Source organism: Macrobrachium rosenbergii, chromosome 13, assembly GCF_040412425.1.
Source record: "Macrobrachium rosenbergii isolate ZJJX-2024 chromosome 13, ASM4041242v1, whole genome shotgun sequence".
Taxonomy (NCBI): domain Eukaryota; kingdom Metazoa; phylum Arthropoda; class Malacostraca; order Decapoda; family Palaemonidae; genus Macrobrachium; species Macrobrachium rosenbergii.
The window spans coordinates 55,699,299-55,722,866 of NC_089753.1; the positions used below are offsets into that span (position 1 = coordinate 55,699,299).

General features: G+C 37.0%; 1 protein-coding gene across 2 annotated transcripts in view; it reads right to left on the minus strand.

Moving 5' to 3' along the window:
* Nucleotides 1-15,500: 15,500 nt before the first annotated feature.
* Nucleotides 15,501-23,568, minus strand: part of LOC136845341 (uncharacterized) — an 88,273-nt gene continuing 80,205 nt past the window's right edge. For both annotated transcript variants that reach the window (XM_067115573.1, XM_067115574.1), the window contains exon 3: nt 15,501-21,989. In XM_067115573.1, coding sequence (XP_066971674.1) covers nt 17,905-21,989 — 4,085 coding nt within the window. In that variant the 3' untranslated portion in view covers nt 15,501-17,904. The remainder of the gene's footprint in view (nt 21,990-23,568) is intronic.

The following is a 23,568-nucleotide window of genomic DNA, read 5'->3' on the forward strand; positions in this document are numbered from 1 at the left end:
TCCTCCTCCACAGTGCGTGTGCCTCCTTCTTCAGTGAATAGACTTCTCATTAAAGGATTATCTTCAGTGGCAAGAGCGGTTAGTTGGGCTTTGGTGGCCGGGGGCAGGGTGGCATGAGCAAATATCTCGATTGGCATCCGTCGCAAACTGTTATAAATAAATTTCTTTGATGATAGTCCATTGTTGACGCAATCTAGCTTAACGAGGGGCTTATTGCCACTGGATTTGGATAGGAATTAATCAAAACCCCTTCCGTTATCTCTACGTCTCTTGGTACTGTTGGTTTTATAGATTAGAATTCTGGAGTCAAGGTTTATGCAGTGGTAGTTACTGTAACTTTTCTGTCTGAAGATACGTTTTTCCAAAATCATACCGTTTTCCCACACAAGAAAAATATCTTTTACATTTTACTACATAAACGTCATGACATTCATTTTTGCTTGAGTAGCTTCTTACGATGTTGGTAATACCTTCTTCGGATGAAAAGGCAGCTTATATAAGTCATTTTTTAAATCGATGTTGCTAGTAAGGAATGTGTGTACCTTTTTTTATGGCTGCACTGTTGAACCATGATTGACATCGTGATGTAAGAAAACATGATTTTATATATATATATATATATATATATATATATATATATATATATATAATATGATCATGAATTAGTGTTTGTTGCATACTGCACATTCAGGTCCCGGAACCTTTAAGAACTTTGGTTACCAAAACATCGAAACAAGGAAGACACTGGTCATAAACCTCTTCTTTTAAGATAACAGTGTTTCTTTGAATTGGAACAAGACTACATTACACAATCCAAAGGGGTATCTTTACAAGAAATTGGGAAGGCGCTAGCAGATTTTGCTTATTTACAATATTTTTATTTGATTCCCTGATTGTATTGGTTCCAGTTGTTCACAGAAATATTTAAATATAAAAAAACGGGCAAATAAAGCTGGCTTCATATTGCAGAAACTTGATAATGTTTATGACTTATTTCAATCTACACGACAATGGCCTGATCTCAGCAGACAGAAATGGGATTTCCAGTGTTTCTACAAATAATCAGTGCATGACCTCGAAGTTCACTTCAGCAAAATCCATGACACTTATTGTGGGAACGTCCTAGAACGAACTGGAGTATTGAGGTACTTTGACTAGCTGTTTACAATTGGTGTATAAAAAATACTGAATATTTTTTTCAGTGAAGTCACTGTGTTCTTACTTTAGGAAATTCTAACTTCGTGGATGACTGAATCACAAAACCTTTTCTGAAAGGTTGATTATTACATATTCGTGTTTTGCTTCTGTGCATATTTCCAATCCTTCAAGGTTAGGATTCTGCAATGTCAGCGGCAGTATTAAGTATCAGTTAAAATCCATCAAAATGGTCTGTCCACATTATCATAATTTCCATTGTTGGCGTTCATGTTACTTTTTTATGAAATCCCTTTAGTGATGCGATTCAAGAATGAACTACGGATGTCTGCGTAAAGTTGAAAGTAGTATTTCTGAAATAAGCCTCTCTCTCTCTCTCTCTCTCTCTCTCTCTCTCTCTCTCTCTCTCTCTCTCTCTCTCTCTCTCTCTCTCTCAGAGAAAGAAAATGATATGTTTGTGTGCGTGAATATTGCAGGTCACAGAAAAGCCTAAGTTATTTGGTTAGGTTCGTTGTAAAGAAGAAAAAGCAAAAAAGCCAGAATGGTTGACTTGATGTCATAATGTGGGTCAGGCCTAACACCAACACAACGAAAACTGTCAGATGACGACAATTGCTTCCTCTGAGGAAGCAATTAACTTGTCTTTTAGAAGTGGGAGCGACGGAGTAAATAGATAACAGCCAGGAGAAGAATGTCCTTATGAATGAAAAGTAGGAAGAGAGATAAAGCAGCCACTGATGAGGAAACTGCCGCTGAGTCTAAAGGAAAGTGTTTGTTAAGTGCCGGGTGAGAGCTTGACCTTTCTCTGAGGCAAGCTGGACCAGAGCTTGATGTTTAAACAAATGATACAATTTTTATTATTAATAACATAAACCAACTGTGGATAGTTTCAATGATACTGTAATAAAATGCAACTACTCGTATCTATATATTTATTTGTGTGTGTAACAACAGTAGTCGACGGTTAGTGACTGGATATCGACAGTTGAAGTCGTCCTGCCCAGATATAGCATTCACGGTATGAATACACTTTAATGATAATTCTATTATCTTTCTTATTATAAGAAACCCAATGTGCATCTACATAATCATATTACTCAGAACGGGAACAAAACATGTGTACCACAACAATGGCAGGTATCTTAATAAAACAAGATTTATTGATTGGTAGATGTGTCACAGTGACTATGGTCATTGACGCCGAATAAAACAAGAATGGATAAATGTAAAGACAAAACCACAATGCTCTCTGCATAATCAGATTGCAAGAGTAAATATTCTGCAACGCGCTAAGTCACTAGATCACCTATCGTCGAGTAAGCGAGGAGAGGGTTGATAAAATCGAGAAACCCACAAAGTTAACTTTTCATGAGGACTGAAAATTTTAAGATGGGTAAAGAAGTTAATCCCGCATGGGATGGATAGCAGGTGCAGTTGAACTCCTAGGTTTGTAGAATAATACAAAAGGCGATGGGCACGCGACTGTATCAGCAGCAAGGACTTTGAGATTTAGAATTTCCTTAAAGTTCTGGGCCTATGAACGGGAGCAGTCGGTTTCAAGACGCCGTTTCAAAGATTCGTATCTGTAAAAGAAAAGAATTGTAAGAGATACTCCGGGCGAGTTGAATGCATAAAATCACATAATATTTTTGTTGTTGTTGAGCTTTGGCTACCATTCATACGGACCAAGACTAAATGACCAACTTGCAGAGCACTCTTCTGCATAATGGGACGTTCATTTGATTGACAAATAAGGATAAATCAACAAAAAGATAAGCATACACTTTCATGATCATCGTCTCCAGTGACGTGTTACGGGAAGGCCTTTGTGAAATTCTGCCATTCATGTCTTTCCTGTGCTTTCATTATAACATATATCCAACCTCATGGTTTTCATCCAAGCAGGTCTGGGTCGTCTAACTATTTTGGCGCCCACTGGAACTCTGCTGACTATATCGCTTATTATATCCACCGGGATGGTGCGAAGGATATTTTCAAGACATCTCCGTCTCCCTTTCATCATTTATCTCATCTGCGTATGGAACGTTATCTTGCCATGTGAGCTTGTAGCATCTTACTCTTATAACTCGGGTTCCAGGTTCACCAGTCGTTCACACAAACCCACAGACACACACTATATATATATATATATATATATATATATATAATACTGTACATATTATATATATAGTATATATATAATATATTTATATATTATCACGTTTTAGGCACGGGGTGGACACAATTAATACGGATTTTACTTAGACCTTGCAGAACCACTTAACGTGCCAATCGTAATCAATACAAACACCTGGATAGGCTCTAACACCTATATAATTACTAGAAAAAGTCGCCACTGAAAGCTTACTAATTTCAAGCATCTACTTTAGTGCAGTTACAGCATGGAAAGTAAATCAGTACTGGCACAAATCTTAATAGAGCAAATTCTTAATAAAATTATCAGCAAAATACAATTGCTTTGCTTTCAGAATAAAGAATTAATTATACACAAAGTGCAATCGGAGAGCCACTGGCTCGGGAATTACACAATGGGAATCATTGGGAAGTCAGCTACAGGAACTTATAGCTTGCAATGTTGAATCTGTTGCCCCCTTGGGCAGATTTTCACAAGCAGGGTGGTGGTAAAGGAGACGAGGATAACGAGATAACATGTATCTGGAAATAGAGTCATTTCAGGTAAAGCTTCGTTGATAAATAATTCTCTCAATAGCAACAAATGGCACATGGGATGAATGAATAAATTTAGTCACTACAAACAAGGGACTATTAAATCACTAAGCTTGTATCACACAAGAAACACAAAACATTGGTAACGGGATATCAAAGAACATTTGATGGGAAAGAGAAATTTGCGAAATGAAATAAGTTTTAGTAAGAGGGAAAGGGAATTGGTAACTCAAATGTTAATTTCAGATGTGCCGTGGATAATCCCCTTGCAAGTGCACTTGACAACCTTGGGTAGATGAGTGGACTTGTTTTCATTCAACAATTGACGGGCGGCTTGTTGTCAGACCACTTGTAGTCTAAGTTTCAGTTCCTGGGCAAGTTTTCCAAAACAAAGGAGGCCCGGTTTGGGCGTAGTCTGACAAGAAGTCTTTCACAAGTGAGAGCTAGGCCAAGACTGGAGCGGACACAGCCTTTTGGGGGGTTTTGTGGGGCGGGGGCACAATGTCATTCAAAACGGAGCACCAACGCCTTCTGGAAACATCGAGATACCAGCAGAGGGGGTGCACGGCAGGTTTATCAAAATTAGTCTTTATGGAAGGGGACATAGCTACCACTGAACTGCGGATTCCCTATGGAGGACTTAATCTAGCTACCTGAGTGACCTTTGCTGGCGCCACACCTACAAAAGTTCACTCTCGCTCTGACCTCTGTGGGCCCTCCTCGGTGTATGTATCAGTCTGACCTCTATTCTAGATAAACAGACGATGGCGGCGTAAATCTGTAAGTGTATATATATATATATATATATATATATATATATATATATATATATATATATATATATATATATATATATATATATATATATATATATATATATATATATATATATATATATATATATATATATATATATATATATATAAATATATATATAGATGCATGTGTGTGTGTGGAAGCCAAGGTGGCGACGTATATAGGGGTTATTGAACCAACTCCTCTTTATGAACGAGAAGGGTGGAAGTTCAGTGCAAATGAGAAAAAGGTTGATGCTCTTAAAATGTACTTAAAATGTGTGTAAGAAAAGCTGAAGGGGTGAGAAACGTGGAGATATGTTGAACTGGTGAGAATGTTCATGCAGGATCACTGCTACGAGATGTTTAGTCATTTAGGAAGAATGGATGACTATAAATCGGTGAGAAGACTGCGTAATTCAGATGTGTTAGGAGGAGGAGGGAAAAAGTGTGTATAGATAACTTGAAAGAAGTACGGAAAAGGAGGGGTTTTAATATCCAGCGGGTCCTCCCAACAATTCAGAAAAGTGCACTTTTATCCAGCCTATTACCCTTCATTCTTTCCAAGTTACTAAACCATCTCAGAGCACTCTGGACCATCTTTTTGCCTATGCTAAGCTATTTACTACACAAATCGCCACACTTCTGACTCGTTCAAGTCGTCTTAATCCACATATATTAGATCTGGATTACGAAGAGGTCATCCTAATTCTCGCACTCGCCCTCTCCTGCCTGATATTCATCATTCATGCTTTAAGTTCACACTGGCAAGTACTGGTTAGTCTATCATTACTAACTCATGAAAGATCTTCAACCACTGAACGTTCAAATGGGTAAAAAACATACATCTTAACATTACATGTAACACAGCAATAGTCCTCAACTCTTAATCATTTCTGTTTCCCAAGATAGCAAATGGTCAACAACAGAAGTAGGTTCGTGTGTACGTGACACACGGAACGAAGGCCATGGAAACAGTTTTAGTTATTGCCAACATTATTTCTTTTTAGTATGTCAGCAACTTGTTTAATAAGCACTGGCTCCTCACCTCTTCCTATGTGAAGCTGTCATTCCCACGAGTATTTCAGTGTATACATTTAATTTTTAACAAGCTTACTGTATATTTCGCCATGCTCGCATTAAAAAATCTGATTTTTCTTCTTTTCTTAATTTATTTTGCTTGCTATACCATCACGACCATGCCTATCCTTACACATGTACTACTTATTATTTCATCTCTATAGCGTCCACCTTTTTTTTCTTTTATTGACATTCAACTCCCATTCTTCACTGCCATGTAAGAGAGTTGTATACTCTCTTCATAAATTCCAAACTTGACTCCATAGGTACTCCAAGTTTATTTAAAATTGTTTGCACACTTCCTGCTACCTTTCTTGCCTCACAGATTTCGTAACTTACCTCTTTTCACATTCTACCATCGTCTGAAATATTTTCTCCCAAACACCTATATTAATCTGCTGATCCCATTTTTCCACATTCTATTTTTAACAAATATTGCTCCATTTTTCTGGTTACTATTTACTCTAATAACCTAATTCTTGCTCCCATTTACTCTCAACATTTTCTCTTTACAAACGCTTTCAAACCTTTCACTAGTCTCTGCAGTTTCAGCTCATAATCCTCAGTCAACACCATATTTGCCAGCGTGAACCACTCTACACTATTCTTTGGATCTACGTCTAATTTCCTTTGTTTGACTTTTCGCATCACACTCCATCCATGAAGACATTCACCGCCCATTAAAACAACACAACAGTTCCTTTCTTGTGCCACATTAGCCGCTCTCCCACTACAAATTCTGATAAAAGCTCCACTTTTAACACTTTCAGGAACTAATATATACTATATATCCTTAACATAGTCTACATTGCCTCTTTATCCTTTCTGTCATCAGCTTTTTTTTTTCTAAGTAAGTGTAAGCCACAACAATGAGCTGTTTCCCCTAACAGGGGATGTCTATCGAGTAAGAAAGGACAGTGCTACAACCATTTTTATACGTGGATGAAACACTGTGCAGAAAAACAGTAAACTTCAAAAACTTTCGCTGTTTCATGTACCTACAGATGAAGGTTCATCGGCTGTTCATCGAACTTAGCATAATAATTGAACTAGTCACTTCTATCTTGCATGGTGGATTTTGAGGCCCCTCCAGTCCAGTGCCCCCTTCATTCAATCTATCATCTTTATTTATCTTTATGGGTCTTCTTCTCCTTCTTCCTCCTAACACTGCCGAAATGAATGCTCTTGTCATCAACCTACCATCCTCCATTTTTTCTACATAACCAAAACATCTCAATAACCACTGATCCCCTCACCTTCACTAACAGTTCTACCACCCTTGAAGCGTATCTCTGCATACTGTGTACAGCTTCCACCTTTTTACTTTCGTTTAGATTGAACATCCACACTTCACTTCCACAATGGAGAGTGTCTCAATATCCCTTCATAAATTCCAGTGTAGGCTCCCTGAGGTACTCCAAGTTTCAATATTTTGCACGCATCTGGCTACCTCCCTTTCCCTTGCTTCCCATTTCCGTTAGTTGCCTCTTCTCTCATCCTGTCATCATTCGAAATATTTATGTCTAAATACTTGTTTAAATCTGTTACTACCATTATTCCATGTCCATATGAACATATATTACTACAGTGTCCTTTATAATTTCACTCATGTTCACATTTACTCTCAGCTTTCTCTGCATGCAAATACTTCCAAACTCTTACACCAGCCTGCAACTTCTCTTTGCTATTCCCAGTCAGTACTGTATCATCTGCAAACATTAGCCATTCTGCAACCCATGTGTGACGCACTAGACCCTCAACTTTGCGGCTACCTACTGCTGTTTCTCTGACCTCTTTCACAATTCCATTAAAAAATATATTAGATAGCCGTGCAGGCATAACACGTCCCAAACATCCTCCCTAGTGCCTCTCATTTCCATCATGAGCCTTTTGAAGGGTCGTGTATCCCCTGTACAGTTTTTTCTGTTTAATTGCATATTTTTAACATAACTGTATCATGACAAAGATTTGACCCACAAACCCACTTCTCTAAGCTGACACTGATCTTCTACTTATCTTCTACTATCAGTTTCTCTGACAACTCATAAATTAAAATCTTTCCCTACCCATGCCCTTTCATACTAAGTAATATTATGCCCATACAATTCTCACAGTCTCATTTGTTACCTTTATCTTATTACAAAGGAGCAATTATTCTTCTCGTTCACTCCTTCGGAACCTTTTCCTTATCCAAACATAGACTACACACTCAGGTCATGCACTTTATCGTACTTTCACCACTGTACCGCAGGTTTCTCTTGTAATCCCATCAGCTGGTGCATTTCAATTTTTGTCCAAGTTAATTGCCCTTCTCAGTTCTTCAGCAGTCACTTTCACTGGCATTTTTCCCCAGGGGAAGCGACTCCAAAAGGTGCTAGCCTCCTGGTTCTCGGAAAGTCTTTGGGATTAAGGTGGTAGCCTCGCGCCTTTCTCCACCCGATTTACGACCAATCACAGTTAACTATCAGGTAGCTAATTCGCTGCTTAGGTAAACAAAGGAGCCTTGTGTTTTAACGAAACATTCCTAACTCGTTATACCTACTTCATTTTGGCTTTGCTCGGAATCGGACTCGGACGAGTGCCATGGTTGCTAGACTAGATGATATAGCGAAATTGGAAGGATATACAAATGCATTTTTATTTTCTATTTTATTCCTTTCTAACATACAATCTGCCTCCATCTTCAGTTACATCTATCTTTTGATGGCGTTCTTTGTACCAGGATTACAAAGCATCATCAGTTACGAATATCCTCGACACATAAAACTATTGCTCCGGAATCAGATCAGACACGACCTGGTGGTTATAATGTATGATGACAAACAACGGTGAAATATGCAAGATGAATCATCCGAAAAAAGTCTATGTAACAGCACGTAGAACACTTACAAACCAGGAGCGACTGCACGTCTTTTGTTCCTTGCGGGTTGAAGGAAGGAAATATGAAACTTTTGCGCAGGATGTAAACAATGTTCTTCACTTCAGTACATAAACAGTACACTTAACATTGAAAAAAATGTTTGCATTTCAACATGCAGCCTGTTTTTAGAGGCTGTGAACAATCCTCAACAGAGTCAGTAAAACAGATGCTTAATTTCACAGTCGTGTAATTTTGATTCAGCCATCATTTTTATTTTTTTGTTTTAGCTAATAGTACAGTAGTACCTAGGTTCTATTGATACTAATAGAACACGTTTTAATAGTACCGGTAGTACCCAGGTTCTAGTAGTTCCAGTGATACTAACATTACCTACTGTTTCTCAAAACATTACAGCGTGTATACTTATATAATTTACTGTATATAGCTTGCTATGGCACATATCTATTTATTTACACTGATTGAAAAAAATATCAACAACGATAATTTAGAAGACGTTTCGGTTATCATTACCTGAACAATGAGGTTACAATTCCAAGGTCTAACTAAAAACTACATTTTTCTTTTTTACAAAAATAAAGTCAATTTCCAACACACAGTAAGACATAAGTTTCATGGAAAGAATGTAATTTTATTTTTCATCGTTTGCATTTCATTTCTTTTCAGTTTTCATTGAAGAAATTGAACTGAAACAACGGAATGCAGACACCATCAAAGTAATGTAACTTATCCAGCCGTCCTTACCAATCAGATGTATCCTTGTCATTTCACTATGATACCAAATTTATGTGCAACGTGGGTGTAGCCACACTGAGGTATGGGATTGCTTGGATCCCCTAATTTTTAGGCAGTTGAAATAATTCAGTTAGGAAAATGGTAAAAAAGGTGGAGAAATGTAACATACATCTCAGTCTAATACCCACAATAAAAAAGCTACAGCATAGTACGTCCTGTACTTGACAGCAACAAGGTAATGATCACTGCCTTATGAAAATAATTATGAAATTTGAGTGAAAATCAACTTTTCTTAAATCCGACTAAAATTGTGGCTACGCCCTTGTACAACAATGAAGACTTCACTTATATCCTTTTTTCTTTTTTACGACACGAGAATACATTTGTTTAGCAAGTAGAACCGAATATGGAAAATTACAATCTGGGATAGTATGCAGGTAAACAGGTCATATCAGGGCACCAATAGACGGTCAAAGTGTGCAATTCGTAGCATTGCCCCAGAGAACTGACCGTCTATTGTGGTACTGAATGCTTCGTACACAATCCTGTTGCAAAAATTTGAAGCAAACTCACTGACGTACAAAATATCAAGTCAAAAAAGTTGTTCGTTTAGGACCACATTAAGACTCAAGTAAGGAGCATAGATAACGAGAAATACAGCAATTCGGAATCAACAATATTACAGACCTTTATATAACATTTCCAAAAACACCTTTCATTCAAGGTGTATTATTATGAACATAGATACATAGACGAAGTAAATGTTGCAGTACGTTCTGACTCAGGATTAACAGTAATGTAAACCGTTATGTAACATTTTAAAAATACATTTTAATTTCAAAGCTCATCTTTATTAAGAGAGAGAGAATTGTGCGGTACATATCTGGCCTTAGATGTACAGTTTCGTCATTTTACTTAAAATTTAATCTAACAATGAGTTCACTCATACAAAGGCTGACAGGACGGAGAACCTGTCAATATATCCAGGCCAGGTTCAAGGAAAAAGAGAACTTGGGAAGGGAAAAAGTCTGGGCCCTGACCCTAAAGAGAGACAGACCCACTTATTCAAAGAGGTATTCTCCGACGGAGAAGAGGAACAACTTCAGGGTGCCAGAGGTTTAAGGTAGAAAGAGAGTGTTACTAAACTGAGAAATTCATGAAGTATTCATCTACAAGCAGTTTAGGTTAGATGCATCAGCCTAACTAGGTATTACATTTCACCTGAAAAGAGGGGAAAGAGCTTACAGTCCCACACATCAGTGGGACCACAACAATATGAAGCAGGTCAGTTTTTCAATGGTAAAATGGTATTTTTTCATATGGGGCACGTCATTTAGGGGTTTGGCTTGAAAAGGTTGTCAGATCACAGTCTGACTGCGGGAAAGGTTTTGTTTGAGTGGATGGCCAGACCATAGGCAGATTGAGGCCGAGGCTTTTAGCCTGCTGGATGGTCAGATCACTGAGAGGTTGAGGCGAAGGTTACGGGTTATATCAGCAGTCACATCCTTGTTTCAGTTTATAATTTTTTTAGCCTTAGAGGACGGGAAAAAGAATCAGAGTGCAATATGTTTAGCGACACTCCATGTTTCAAAGCTCATGGTATGTTTATTTCTCTTTTGAAGCATGAAATGTGGTTTATTCTATACCCTTTCAAGCTGCTGATGTGTAGTTTTCTCATTTTTAGGCTCATGCTCAGTGGTTCATTTCAACCTCGAAAGTTCACAGTGTGTTTTTAATTATTTTTAGGCTCAAAGTGTTATCTGCCGTTTAGTCCATTTTCGAAACTGACCCTGTGGCATATTGTACCTTTTCAAGTTCATGGTATGATTTATTCCACCTTGTCAAGTTCATAGGGTTGGGTTTTTCGTATTTCTCAAGGTTAAAGCGCGTCCTGTACTCCATTTTCGAATTTCATGTTGTTTTGTTTACCTTTTTAAGGTCGGTCTGTAATATCTTCTACTCTTTGAAGTTGTAAAAGTGTGGGTAGTTCCGCTTCTGAAGCTCATTATGTGGTTTATATTATGTGCGATTTATTCTTTTTTTTTTTGAAAGCTCTGGTGGTGCTGGAAAAGATGGAGCCTGTTCAAAAATACGGGATGTCTGGGAGTGCAAAATTTATACTACTTGGTAGCATAAATTCCATTGTTACAAATTGTATCAGTTGTGTACAATTCCATTTCCAACATATATTCTCTCTCTCTCTCTCTCTCTCTCTCTCTCTCTCTCTCTCTCTCTCTCTCTCTCTCTCTCTCTCTCTCTCTCTCTCTGTTGGGAGGATGGATTGGAGCATTTCATCAAATATTCCATTACCAACAAACCCCACCTAAACTCTCTTTCTCCACGTGAGCCTTCTATTTATGTAACCTTTGTTTGAGCTTAATCCTTCTCAGGCGAGAAAGCTGATGACCTATTTATTTTAGTAATCCCTATGTGTATTGCAACCACAATAGAATTAATAAGTTTTAGACGTTTTATGTTATGAAATGGCCCAGACATCTAAAAAATCCCACAAGTGTCTCGTGGAAAGACTTGAAAATATGATATTAAATCGAAACTTTGAGCGTTAGGCTGCATTGTCGATTAGCTCAGATGATAAAATGAATGAAGAGAGAGAGAGCTGTATGAAATAACAGTGGGTACACAGGGTAGAACAGGCACATGTTCCACACACTGTCCTCCGCTCATAAACCCTACTCGATTCTCCCTATCAATCATTCTGCAGTTAAATGCTTCGAGCAAATCCTGTGAGGGTTTGAAAGCGGGACACACTGGTCGGGTTATTCTCTAGAATGATAGCAATCATATGGACATTGATAAATGTGCAATTTAACCAGTATTATTTTCAAAACGCTAAATTCTACAGGTAATGGTGAACTAATGACTAAATTTGATTTGTTGAAAGCGTTTTCTTCTGTCGTGTTAATTGTGTATATCTTACTAACATTGGCTTCTCGGCCATCGCAAACGGGTATCGCTCACTCAAGACTTTTTGGGTGAGGTTATTACTGCCACATAAAACCATGGTCATTTCATCAGTCAATAGGTAATCTTCTGTGGAACCTGTAAATTCATGAAAACCTTGGAGGGATGGCCATGATATTTATGGATTTATTAAAGCATACTGTTTATTTGTTTGAAGCTGAAGTCTTCAGCCTTATGTCCGTGTTGAAAGAAGTTATCTCCAGGAAGACAAAGCAAGGGAACAAACAGAGGTGTGTACAAAGAGGCATCAAAATTCATGATACTTGGCTGTATTAGGGTGCGTCCACACTACTGTCGAAAATATCGTCAATACACGTCGGCACTTTATTGCATGCAAATAACAAGCAGGCTGAAACTAAGTCAACGACCATAAGTAGAGAACGAATCTGGCCGATGTTGGACCAGCATAAGAACTGCTTAGGCCAGTGCTGCTCAGATTTTTTGGCCTCGTTACCCCCGGCCGTGCAGTGGTGTGATAGATCACCATTACCCCTACCCCATTCCTCTTCAGTTAAGTGAAGTTATAATATAAAGGAAAGAAAAATATTGGAATGGTTAATTTCCAATGCATTTTATATGTAAGAAATTCGTTTTACTTTTACTCAAGTCTTAAGAAATATAGATTTTAGACATTATTCTTTTGACAAAAAAATAAAATGAAAGCATTGTTCTTTTTATTAGAAATTGGAATTAAAGCATTATTTCTTTGGTAATTAATAGAAAGTAAAGACTTTATTGCTGCATTATTAATGGGAAACGTGGTATTATTATTATTATTATTATTATTATTATTATTATTATTATTATTATTATTATTATTTACAGATTTACTGAATTTTACTCCAAAGAATATTAATTTTAGAAAGTGCCTCGTTAGCCCCCAGAAACGCCTTCATTACCCCCACGGGAGTAATTAGCCCCGGTTTGAGAACCACTGGCTTAGGCCAGCCAATAAGTCGTTAACTTGTATTCAGCCTGTTTGTGATGTGTGCGTGATAAGTTACCGACGTGATTCTATAACATGTTTTACTATAGCTTGGGCTTAAATTATACATCATAAGGATCACGTTACTATTTGTGCTTCAAGGCCCAGCAGGAAAAATTGAAACAAAAGTTTTCGTGTAAATTTAACCTACACATCGTATGGGTACAACAACAAAAATTTTACTTTTGTACTTCTGTCATTGGCCTTTTGCTCTGTATTTTTAACCTAGTGATGTGTATGAAAAAATGTGCACGAACGCATGAGGTACTGATTAGTGTCAGTGTTTACTGCAAGGTCTTGCCGCATTGTCAGTATTCATAGCATATCTATTAATGCCCTTACCATTTAAAATTCTGGGAAAATTTGAATAGTTATAGGTACCTGCAAAATACAAGAAAATATGTATTGCTAGATCATCAGTGAAAAGACACAGGAAATAATTTGGAGACACTCTAAAATATTGTGTGTAATTACAAACAAATAAAACACACGGCAAATGTACAAATAATGGCAAGCCCATTGCTATCATATTTTTATCAATCGTTTGACAAGAACACCATAAATAAAACATAAATAATATAATGAATACACTTGTAAATATACGAAGGGAGACTGGTGTCTCTTGCCGGTTGTAGTAGGTCATGTTTCCAACAAGAATGCTTGTAAAAAAATGCATTAAGATGAAAACACAAAACAAAAATCAGTTAAACTAAGAAAACCTGGGAGCTTCTTTTCAGGTGGTATTTAATGACTCTGCTCTATTTGTGATTTCGAGGCCAACCACTGTACATTAGCCCAGCTACGAAATCAAAGGCTTCACTATTTATTTATTTATTTATTTATTTATTTATTTATTTATTTATTTATTTATTTATTTATTTATTTATTTATTTATTTATTTATTTATTTATTTATTTATTTATTTACTTTCTTATTTCATCGGTTTACTGGTAGATATTTTGTATTTGTTATTTTGGTCGACAAAAATTTGTTATTTTGGTCAACAAGTGGGTATTATGTTCTTGGGAATCAAGCTAGGGAAATTCTTGCCCATTTTGATATCTCCGTAAGAATGTATGAACAAAATTAATAATCATAATAAGAATCATTATCAATAATTAACAGCATAATTTTGATATACAGATTATCCAGGAAAAAGACTTTAAATCAGTCTAAGATTCTGAAAAAAATTTTTTCGTATGAATATAAAGCTGATCTCTGCATTATTATTACAGGAATGCAGCTAATCTTCTTTCACCTTCAGAGTTACCTCTGAATTAGAATAAAATTTTGAATTCTTCACTAAATATATACATTAATATTGCATAGCTCTGGTGAATGGAACCTTATGTCTGAATACAAAGGACTTTGCAATAGCCTTCCATTTTTTATACTTAACCTCTGAAAGCCTTAGAATCTAGAATACAGCTTTACTACAGGAGCCAGGCCACACTAGATGGCGCTGAGGACGTTCTTATTTGCATCTGATTCCCGACTTAGGGAAAGTTACAGTTTCTGTGTAGGACTGACAGTTTTTTTGCTTAAACTTTGGAGCTGTTGCACGATATAATGTTTTGATGCACTTATTTCCAGACAAAGTAGATTTTTTAGTGTACTATCTACAGGCAAGTAACCTTTACTAAATTATGGATGAAATTTCATAGCGTTTGCTACAGTTCAATACATTTGACACGATTCTTTAAAACCAATACCTGTAATCATGAATCAATATTTTAAGGGACTTTAAGGCTAATGATATCACAGATAAATTATTTTTTTACAGTAAACTTTCTTCGAGAAGAAATACAAGATGGAATTCGGAAGTAGCAAAACAAGTTATTTATTTATTTATTATTTTTTTTTTGAGTACCACTATGATTATCCTCTATGCCAGCTGGTATGTGTTGGCAGCTCTAAAAATAAAGCTTTCGACTCAATTTTCTTGATGAGGTAAGGAGAAGAGCTGCAAGACCATTGCAAAGTCCTTTGTTACATTTAGCCTAGGGTCTGTAATATTTATGGGTCCACTGGAGTTTATCTTATTTAGAGGTAACTTTAAAAGAGAAATAAGATTAGCTGAATCTAATTATTTAACATTATTGTTAGAGCCCAGGTTTACTTTACAACTCGCCTAGTATTCCTTTGAAGTTTTACAGTTTTGTATGATTATTTTTGGCGTGGTATAATTTTCATTTTATTATAATTTTTTTTTTATTTTACCTCTCAATTTTAAGTTAGAAGATATTTTCATGTGTTTTATTAATTCACTTTGAATAGGTATTGCATTCAAATTTAGTCTTTTTCAAAGAAGGCAAAAGCATCCATCACAGTGTTTCAGGATTCCAAAACAAATATATACAGAATTCAATACAAAAAAACTTTCAGGGGATGTAAGCAAGGTCCTGATTGTACCCCTGAGGAAAAACTGAAATTGCCATAATTGTAACAAGTCGACACCCAAGGCTCGTCACATTCAAATGAATTCTTATTCAAGAAACACACACAATGCAGTCAGAGTTCAATTCTTAATTTGTCAATAAATTGTTTTTACAACATTGCTATACTCGTACAGTACAGTTCAGGGAGTAACATCAATATTGTTAATTTTTGTTATTGAAAAGTAGTCAAGGATGGAAGGCCGTACAGGACACAACTGAAGTCCTAACTTAAATAAATCCCTTATCCATTTTCCATGAAAATCTTGGTGAATTATGTAGGAAAGTGGGAGTATGCTTTAACAAAAATATCAGTTTTCCTCAACATAATTGAATACCAGACGCGGCAGTTGATTCTGGGAATCTTTGAAACATTTGTGAACATTCAGACAAGAATATACGTTAACCAGATCCAGTTTATCGGCCTTGACAAAATTCATCTGTTTGGGCTCCAAGAGAAAGTTCATTTTCTTTTGAAAAGATATTCTTACGCTAACAGAATAACGTAAGCAACATTCACCATAATTTCTGTGTTGAGACTCTCAGTCAATAGATTTTCATATTCGATACAATCTTTATAAGGAGTCCACTTGAATAAGATCAACGGAATTTCGTTCACAGCCCAAAACATTTCCTGATTATAAACGTCCATTTTACTCAAGTTATTTTGTATATCAAGATCCTGAAGGTGAGGTTGCCCTACGATGGAACATGGCATTGAAAGCTCCTTTCCCTTTACTGGATATTCTGAACGAAACTCGGAGCTTCAAGTCTCATATGTGGTTTGGGGAAGGGTAGTGCACTGTGAAGGAATCTAAGGTCAAGTGCTCCAGTGAGAGGAATCAGTCTGTGTATTGCTGGTGGAAAATGTGTCCTTTATAATATCAACTCAAGATAAAAATGCTCCCGAAGCATTAAAAGATATTGATAATTTCATCTGCCTTGTCTTTTATTTTATCAAACTGTAGGAAGAGTCACACACAATTATGTATAACCTCTGTATTTTTTATCACCATACGCCCTTTACCCTTAGAGGGGTATCCCCATTTGCCTTTCAGCAAGTCTTGCTCTGCCAAATAGATGTCCAATCTATGTGCCGATGTTGTCTGGCACGTCTTGTTGCCTATTCATCCAAGTAGTGACCAGAACCAACACTGAGTATTTTATGTGACTAACATCAGCATACAACTAGGCCTATTTCACAAGAATATGTAGACAGTCTTTAGCATAAAATTGACTAAATTGTTAAAAAAAATCTGAGCTAAATTTTCTATCAATAATTTCTGAAATACAGATTGAATGTAAACCTCTCGATTGAAACAAGTATCCTTTCGCATTTTTTTCAAATATATAATTAAAAACAGTGAACTTTCTCCTTATAAAGCACCCATCTCCAGCCTCAAAATACGACAGAGCACTATAACTGTCATAATTCCTTTTTACTGTTAATGTTTGGTTAAATCTGAGATTAATAGTTCGAAGCTACGGCTTCTGCAGATAAAATATCCATTTGTTTCCTCTTCCGGATGTTTGAGCACCGTCATGTATTGAAGGAGTGCTTGAGTAATGGACGGAAATAGAATGGTGGAAGTATCGTATTGTATAAACTAGGGATGCTGAAAAAGAAGAAGAAGAGGAGGAGGAGGAGGAGGAAAAGATGGGAAAGAGGGGAATTAAAAGGACGAACTTTTTGCGTACTTCTATCAAGAGCTCAGAGTACTAGTAATATCTTTCATCTGAAGAGCATAGGTCTATACAGTAAAGAAATTGCTGCTGGCTATTTCCATGTATATATAATACTTTCAAATTGCAATTTTGAACAATTATGCATGGCATAGTAAGGTAGTTCTGTCTCTCCCAGCTTCAAGTTATACATAACCTTGAGGTAAATGCCCTTTATCTTTGCAGCATTTCGAATGCCTAGGATTAACATCTTATTAAAGTCTCTCTATTATCTCCATGTTTGTTTTAAGCCTTCTTTCATGCAGAGGGTGAAGTCTCCTTTCAGTGAATGTGTTCATCTTATTAACTACAAGGTCTGTAAAGAAAACAAAGACATATTCTATAACAGCGTCTTTTATATTTTCTTAACATTTTCTGAATGAGTGTTATTTAAACTTTCCTCTCTATATCTTTGCAAAGATTGAATATCACAAATAGATCAGCTTTGGTTCATATATTAATGTCAAATTGCTGACAAAGGTCAGTGACGTATCCTGACCAATCTTGGTCAGAATCATCTGCATTTGATTTAGCCTCAACCTGTGCTTGGGCTGCTTCGGCCACAATGCTTGGAGCTACGTCCCCTAAAGCTGCTTCAGCCCATGCTTTGTCCTCTTTTTCTTCCCTACTCTGTTGTTTTCTTTGATAGCTCTTGGTTTTTTGGGCGACTGATTTCTCACTAGCTTCAGATTTACGGGATATTTTAGGTGACTCTGTCAGTTCCTGTTTGGAGTCACCATTTTTTAACCTGCCATCTGATCCTTTTGTTATATCGTCCTTTGGGTAATTTGTGACTTTCGATGTGTAAGGATCTTCAACTGTCGTTGTGCAATGGCCGTGTGTTTCTGGATTGGTTGTGTCAGTAGTAAGGTTGCCTCCGAAATCCCCCTGCCTTCGCTCATCAGCTGATTGCAACAAGTGACATATGTAATAGTCAGGTCTAGGTTTAACACCCAGGTCCTCTTGTACACTTAGGATCACCTCCTGAACATCTGTAGAGCTAACATCACAGCATTTTCTCTTGTATTCTTCAAGGAGTGAGTTTATGCTTTCGTCGCTATATAGTTTTGATTGCTTGATGTCATAAAGAATGCTTCTTTTAAGCTCAATGAGCCTTTCTGAGCGTGGCATATTTCTGTATGAACTATAGAATCTCATTGCCGGTAGAGCTGTGGTCAGGCTTCCCCCTAAACTTCTACATTTGACAGTTGGAGTTAGAACATTTTCAGGTGTGGCACCACGGCTGCCAGTATATGCACTGTCAACACTAAAGTCACCAGAATCACCAACGTCTCCATGGTGGGGTTTGTATATTGTTTCTTGTATTTTCTTGCGAGAAGTGAGTGCATACCTTTTTGAGATTGGGTTATCACTTCCAGAGCACGTATCATTTTCATCTTTCTCATCAGTTGCAACATCAGTTTCTTCAAAATTCTCTTGGTATTTCTTAGGTGTTGTATCAACTGATGGCAAGTCTTTTTTACATACTGTCTGTAATTCACCAGGGTCCTCATCAGAGGAATAGAAATCAGACGCATAATCTGCAGTTGCATTATTCTGGTCGTCATGTGATGGCTTTCGTTTTGGAGGTTGGTAACATCTTTGTGCCAAGAGTTGGGGAGATACTTGAGATTTCAGAATTCTTGGATTATGAGGAAGACGTTCAGTAAATCTTTCAGCATGTTTGTCAAGTAGATCAGACGTTAGTGGAGTGCGTTTTTTTACTCTAACTGCTCTTAGAGTTGCTCTTAGCTGTTGGACAGATGGGTTTATGCTTGGATTCACCTCTGGTGATGATTTTTTCCTGCTTTGCTGTCTCATTTCTTTTTTATGAGAAGGTTTTGTCGACATGAATTCTCCTGAATCTGCATGTTTAATTTCTTTGAATTTTGGTTGGCCGTACTTGCTTATTTTCTTTTTCTCATTTTCAACAAGGTCTGATAGTACACTGTCAAGCCTTGCTAGGAATTGTGATTGATCATATTTTTCATCATAGTTACCTGCAGTCTTTAAAGGTTGATCAGTCTGAACTGTTTCCTTGGGAACTGATTTTCTTTTAACTCGGTGCGCAGGTTTTGTCCCTGATCTGACTCTGGAGCTTGAGGATGAGGAACTGGAGGACTGACTGCTTGTGGACTGATCTGACTTTGATTTGGCATATTTTCGACGAGAGTGGCCTGCATCTCTGCTGTGCAGGTCTGATACAGAATCCTTTTTATTTCTCAGACTAGTTCTTTTCCTTTCATGCGATTTAGATAATCTTTTATTTGCTATTCCTTTTAAACAGTCTGTGGGATCATTGCTGTTGTTGGATGAGTCACTCATGCTAAATCTTGGTGGAAAGTCTTTGTCTCTGTATTTCACTGTGTCGGCAATTGCACCATAGCATTTGTCTTCATCACTGCTTATACTTCTCTGAAATACTTTCTGACTTTTAGGCTTTCTTTGTCTTCCTCGATAATCTACATCAAAACTTCTGTGTAAGTTTTTTGTTGGCTTAACTGCTGGATGGACACTGGCACTTGTCCTTTCTGACCCACCTTTATCATCGATACTGGCATCATCGTCATTTGCTGCAAAGTTGTTTTCTTTATTACTTTTGCTCTTTTCCCACTGGCGTCTTCCTCCGTTACCTGACTGACCTTGATCTGCATCTTGTTCTGTAGGAACACTCTTACCTAGGATGTTTCTACATATGTATCCTCTAATTGTGCAAGTGTCGGAGAGGTTAGGTTCAGTTTTTTCTGGATTTTTTTCCGTCTGATTAGCAGTAAATAAGTTTTCTATTTTCATTTTTTTATATCCAGAATATTTGTATATAGAATAGAAATACTTCATTTTCATCATGAAATTTGCGAACCTCTTTCTTAAGGAGGGTTCATTATTCTGACTTTTAGAATAATCTGCATTTGTTAAGATATACTCAATGTTACAGAGCTTTTTGGATGACCTCGGTATCTTTTGCTGAGGTATGCCATAAAAAAGATCATTCAAGTTTTTTTGTAAGTGCCAGTCTGAACAATTGTTATTGCTATCCTGAGAAATTTTGAAAGATTCGTGATATACTGCATTTGGACTAATGGAATCACACTCCCAGTACTGCTCTGAGCTAATGAAGAAGCATTTATACCTTTGTTTAACTCCAAATGGAATTACGTTCGGAGATGTTTCTCTTTTAGGCTTTGAAACAGGGAAATGACTGGGTATTTTTTCTGTGAACCTTTTATGACAATCATTGACAATTTTCCTTCCTCTTTCACCTATATTCCACAATTTTGTTGTGTTTGTACCTAATATGACTCTCTGATTGCACTCCTTAGGTTCAAAATCCTGAAAGATCCCTAACAATTTCATCTCTTTTAATTCACCTATCCTCCCCAGTACTTTCCTGCCCAAAGTTTTGGTCTTTTTCCTGCTTATGTTACTCCTTGGGTTACTCCATGAATGAGATAATGGTTCAGGAGACACATCATAATGTGACTGCTGTATATTATTGTTCCTATTTTGGGAAGTGTAATTATCATGTCTTAAATAGTGCTGAAGGTGGAGTTCTAAGCCTTTCTCTCCTATTTCAAGTTTACTTTGACCTGTCATTGTTGGTTCCTCTAGGGTTTGAGGACTTTTCAGACAGTGTTTGTGCTCTGTGTACTCTTGCAGCTGACAGCACAGCTGTTGATCTGCAGTAGGACAATGGTTGAATTTCTCATATTCCTTTCCATTGCCTATAGCATTTTCAAACCTAGCATATTCCAAGGCCTCTTGTATCCATGCTCCATGACTATTTTCAGTGTGCGTTCTCCCACTTCTATCGGTATTGCTGGATGATGTGACCTTTTTTTCTACAGCTGTGTTTTGTCTTCCATTTTGCCAGTTATTTCGGTCAATAATTTCCCCTCTTACTGCTTTTACCCAAGTTCTGTCATCTTGTTCATTCTCATAACTTATCCTTGCTTTATTTCTTTCATTTTGCAATTCCTCCTCTCTTGTTCCTTCAAATAATGGACCTAGTATTAAGACTCCTTCTTTTATTGCCTCATTGTGATAAAATTTTTCATCAAATGACAAAGCAGAATTGGCTGTGTTTACTACATTTTTTGTAGACAAGTTGTTTCCTTCCTTAGCATACCAACCTCTGTTTCTACCGGCATTGTATTGACAAGGCATTGCTTCTTTTATCAAGTCCTCCTGACCTATACAAAGCTTATTATACTGTTGATGATTATGATTCTGCATTTCCGATCTATTTTCAGTCAGACCATTTTCCTCCCTTTCTGTCAGAATTCTGGCTGATAAATTTAACCCTCCATAATCTGCACTTCTGCTAGTTTCTTGTCTATAACTATTAACATTGGCAACATATTTCTGAGAAATAAGAGGTCTATTCCAGCACTCCACAGAAAGAGAGGTGAGGTCATCAGTAGTGTTAGCAGTCAGAATGCAGTCGTCTGCATCGCCTTCACTTGGGAGGGGTGCCTGCATGGTCATTAAAGCTGGCTTCTTAAGCATGCTTTGGTAGAGTCTCCGGAAGGCCAACACTGTAAAATAAAGACAGTCGTTAGAACTCATTCTGTGATTTCTTGGTAGCTGACAAAGTTACACCCATGTACAGTATATAAAGTTAGATTTCAATAATGTTCAGAACGATTCAAAACAATTGATGAGCCTTTGGAAGGGGAACCAATTAACACAATAATTTTTGTACTTATGATAAAAAAAAACATACAACACAAAGACAAACACTGGAAAATACAATTATGAATCTGTATAATTCTGAGTATATTTGACCCTATAAGAAAGAATATTTAGAGAAATTAGTTAATCTGAGGTCCTATTTGGCGAAACTTGTTAAACATATTGTAGAACATTTAGAATAAACTTTACTTTAGAATTATTTAAATAAAAATAAGTTGATTAAACTTTATTCATTAGTATGTAAATTCGATTTTTATTTATTTATTCATTTTTTTTAGCGAGTAGTGAAATTATTCAGCCCTGCCAACACTTTAACTCTGGTGCCTCAGGTCGGGAATGGTAGACCATTGTAACAAGGAAAGACCATTAAGCAAATATTATAAGAAAACATGCCCCCGGACCATCTCCACATCCAAGCCAAGAGAAGCTTTATCAGTGAGATATTAAAAACTGTATGTAATGACTTTACCGATTGAGTTGTAATCTCTCACCCTTTCTCATCGCGGTTTAGTTACTACCTTACCTCCCCAGCAAAAGTCTGTTAAAGGTAGGGGTGGGAGTGAGTCAAGCCCATTTCCTGCAAAATCCAGTTTGGCTCTTTTGACCTGAACAGAGAAATCTGTACCTGATAGTTAGTACTATTGTGGGTCGCAGCCACATGGAGAAGGGCGTGGAACTAATAACTTCAGCCCCAAAGTACTTGCAGAAAACCAGAGGTTAATTCCTCTTCGTACAACCTAATCTGAGGGGAAAAGGCTGTAGATATATGAATGTGTTCGTGTGTGTGTGTGTGTGCGTACTAGTAAGGAGAGGAGTGGCTAGAAGCATATCCAGCCATTATGTGGATGAAGCAAAAGATAAGTTCGAGAGGAAGGGACGGAAACATGTTTTTAAATTTGATTAAGAGGAGTGAGTTGGATAAGAATGAAGTGAGCGGAACATATAAGGAGAAAATTAATCAAACATGAACTGAAGTTCGTGACAGGGAGGTGGAAGGAGTGGATGAGGTTTTTGTGAAATTTCATGATGGAATCAAAGGGACAGCAGGGAATATTTGTGGGTAGTGGGGTGGATGAAGACAGTATAAAAACACTAAGTGGTAGAATGATGACAGGGTAGTCGAGAAGAAAGTGAGTGTGCAAAAAAAAAGAAGCTAAGTAGGAAGAAAACAGGAGGAAAGTGAACAAGAACTTTGGGGAGAATAAAAATTTGTTCTATAGGGAAGTAGATGCAGAGAGAAAAATTGGTGAGCAAATGGACTGCAGAATAAAAGATGCAAATGCAGAGGTGCTCGCTGAAGTGAATGCAGTCATAGGGCAATGGAATGAGTATTTAGAAGATTTCTGGAACTGGGATAATAGAAGAGTGGCAGTGGTGAATGATGTATGAACAGAAAAAGGTTATGTATATTTGAGAATGCTG